Source organism: Apus apus, chromosome 3 (assembly GCF_020740795.1).
Source record: "Apus apus isolate bApuApu2 chromosome 3, bApuApu2.pri.cur, whole genome shotgun sequence".
Lineage (NCBI taxonomy): Eukaryota > Metazoa > Chordata > Aves > Apodiformes > Apodidae > Apus > Apus apus.
This window is the reverse complement of record NC_067284.1, coordinates 44,384,676-44,388,014: the sequence shown is the minus strand read 5'-3', so window position 1 is coordinate 44,388,014 and position 3,339 is coordinate 44,384,676. Positions and strand designations below refer to the sequence as shown.

At 48.2% G+C, this 3,339-nt stretch overlaps 1 protein-coding gene across 1 annotated transcript; it reads left to right on the top strand.

Moving 5' to 3' along the window:
- On the top strand, positions 1-3,339 carry GPR75 (G protein-coupled receptor 75). The gene has a single exon (XM_051613450.1). The coding sequence runs from the start codon at positions 1-3 to the stop codon at positions 1,621-1,623; it is 1,623 nt and encodes a 540-aa protein (XP_051469410.1). The 3' UTR covers positions 1,624-3,339.

The following is a 3,339-nucleotide window of genomic DNA, read 5'->3' as shown; positions in this document are numbered from 1 at the left end:
ATGAACGCATCGGGGCGGCTGCCGGCGGGGGGCCAGGGGGAGCCCCCCGGGGCCTCGCTGCTGCCGCTGGGCCGGAACGGCAGCGCGGCCGACCCGCGGGAGGGGACCCACGCAGCCACCGTGGCGGCCTGCGCCTCCCTGCTGGCCCTGGTCTTCTGCCTGGGCTCCTATGGCAACCTCATTGTCCTCCTGTCCTTCTTCGACCCGGCCCTCAGGAAATTCAGGACCAACTTCGACTTCATGATACTTAACCTCTCCTTCTGCGATCTCTTCATCTGTGGGGTGGCTGCCCCCATGTTCGCCTTCGTCCTCTTCTTCGACTCAGCCCGAGGTGTCCCAGGCGCTTTCTGCTTCACCTTCCACCTCACCAGCTCCGGCTTCATCATCATGTCCCTTAAAACGGTGGCAGTCATCGCCCTGCACCGGCTGCGCATGGTGCTGGGGAAGCAGCCGCACCGCGCCGCCTCCTTCCCCTGCACCCTGCTCCTCACCCTGCTGCTGTGGGCCACCAGCTTCACCCTGGCCACCCTGGCCACCCTGAGGACCCGTGGCTCCCGCCTCTGCCTGCCCATGTCCAGCTTCGCCGGCGGCGAGGGGAAGATCATCCTCTACCTCTACGTCACGGACTTCATCTGCTGCGTGGCCGTGGTGTCTGTCTCCTACATCATGATCGCCCAGGCCCTGCGGAGGAACGCCCGAGTGAGGAAGTGCCCACCGGTGGGGGCAGTGGGTGCCTCCAGACCCCACACCTTCGTGGGGCCACCAGCCACCAGGGCCGGCGAGGGTGTCCAGAGCGCCATGCCCGCCTTGTACAGGAACCAGGGCTACAGCAAGTCGCAGCACGCCCAGACGCATGGCTACACCAAGCACCTTGGGCAGCCACCAGCCGCCACGGCCTGCCGGCTCCAGCTGGGGTCAGCCGTCAACCTGTCCACAGCCAAAGACTCCCGGGCGGTGGTGACGTGCGTGGTCATCGTGCTCTCCGTCTTGGTTTGCTGCTTACCCCTGGGCATCTCTCTGGTGCAGGACATGCTGTCCAGCAGCAGTGGCTTTGTTCTCTACCAGTTCGAGCTGTGTGGCTTTACCCTAATTTTTTTCAAATCCGGATTAAATCCTTTTATATATTCCCGTAATAGTGCCGGACTTCGGAGACGAGTCCTCTGGTGCCTGCAGTATGTAGCCCTTGTCTTTTTCTGCTGCAAGCAGAAGACAAGGCTTCGGGCTATGGGCAAAGGCAGCCTGGAAGTCAACAGGAACAAGTCATCCCACCACGAGACCAACTCAGCATACATGTTGTCTCCAAAACCTCAGAAAAAGTTTGTGGACCAAGCCTGTGGTCCTAGTCACTCCAAGGAAAGTGTGCTGAGTCCCAAGGCTTCTGTCGGGCATCAGCACTATGCACAGAGCAGCTCAACCCCCATGAACACCCGAATCGAACCCTACTACAGTATCTATAACAGCAGCCCTTCCCAGGAAGTGAGCACCCCCAACAGCTTGCAGCCAGGCAACGCAGCCTTTGGATTTGCCAAATCCTACCTTGCCATGCACTATCACACCACCAGCGACGTGCTGCGGGACCACGACAGTGCTTCAGCAAAGCAGATCCCAGTGCCCTTGGTGTAACCTGAGGGGAGGGCACTGATCCAGTGGGTCCCCATCTTTCCTGTTCTTAACGGTTACTCTGAACACAGCAATGCAGTGTTGCTGTACTACTACTGCCAGTTAAGGAAAATGCCACTACTGTTAATATCTAGCTGTTTGCTTTTGAAGCCCGTGCTAGGATATTACTTCCACGATGCTTTCTTGAATTTTTGAGGCAAGTCAAAAAGGGTGGTATTTTAGATTTGTATTTGGAATGGTTACATGAGGGTGTTTTGTTACTAAAATTTACCACTGGCCAAGTATAAAAAAGTAAGCTTTATAACTTCTCATCACAAGGCAGAATATCTCAGAATTACTTGAGACTGCACCAGAAGTATTACCTCTCAACTTGCCGTATGTTCAAGAAGGAAGAATTAGGAGGCTGCTTGGTGTTATGACACTTAAAAGTTTAAACTCTTCTTATTGCAGAAGGTTGGAAGAGCGGGTGATATTTTGTTGTAGCAAGTGTCTAATCATGAAGGTCCTTTCTGTTCACAGGGTGAAATCCTGGTTCTGTTGAGGTACATGGCAAAACGTCCGTGAACTTCAGCTGAAGTTTAGGATTTCAGTCTTGGCTTCCTCCAGCAGGACAAGGCATTTTACAAGCAGTGTTGTATGACCACTAGGGAGGGACTTTTGAGAAGTGTTGTGGCACTGTAATAAACCTCTGGATTGTGTATGTATTAATTTCTGCTGTATCTTTATTTCAAAGATCAGTGACTTTATGTATTCCAAAATAATATATATTTGGAGAAGTACTTTACATCAGATAGAAGGAACTTTGCAATACACAACTATAGACTTACTTCAGGACCAAGATGAATATTGCAATAGAATAGTACTGATACACTACTAGTAATGCAGCCACTTCTGCAGTTTTCTAATTGATAAACGGTTATGCAAAGAGTAAAGTTACTTGTGGTTTTGTCTATGACTTGTATAAAAGGGGAAACTGGGGAGATGTGGCTGTGGTGTTCCTGACCGGCAGAACTGACAGCTATTACCTTTTTAAAAAAGAGAATAACCACATAACAAGATGACTACAAGTTTTTGAGGTTTTCTTAAGAAGTCTGACGTCAGTTTGATTTAAAGATTAATAACCTGTCTACTTATGAAGTTTATCTGTTGGTGAACAAATAACAGAAGTCTTTTTTTATAAATCTGACCATTTGTTTTCTGTTACATGTTGTGGGAATTCCTTATGAAATGGAGTAATTTGGAGGCATTTATAATTCCTGACAATTAGCACATTCAGTGGCCAGATCTTCTCAAAATTACAAAAAGCAATTACCTTTCAACTTCTATGGACTTCAGCAGAGCCTTAGTATCTCTGAAATAATCATGCCACAGACTTTTGGTGCCTCGTTATAGGAAAATGCCACATTTTTAGCAAAATTACAGTGATGGAAAGGTGAGTTGTTATTTTAGAAGCAAAAACCATTCACATCATTACTTTGTGTGAGTTGTTGTTTGTCTAGGCTGTTTGTTAACTAAACTATTTCCAAGATTTTCCTGGAAGACTTTATTACATCATGAACACTGTTCTTTGTTTAACACTGAATTTTCATTAATTTTGAATAATTTAAGTCTGCATTCTTGCAATAAAATGGATGTGAACAACTTTCTAATACAAATGTAATATTGAAACTTCCATGAGTCTTTTCTCTCTGCCCAGGTATTTTTCTCTATAAAAAAATA

What these genes read in the sequence shown, in the direction of transcription:
- GPR75 (XM_051613450.1), top strand. Translation starts at nt 1, where the DNA reads ATGAACGCATCGGGGCGGCTGCCGGCGGGGGGCCAGGGGGAGCCCCCC.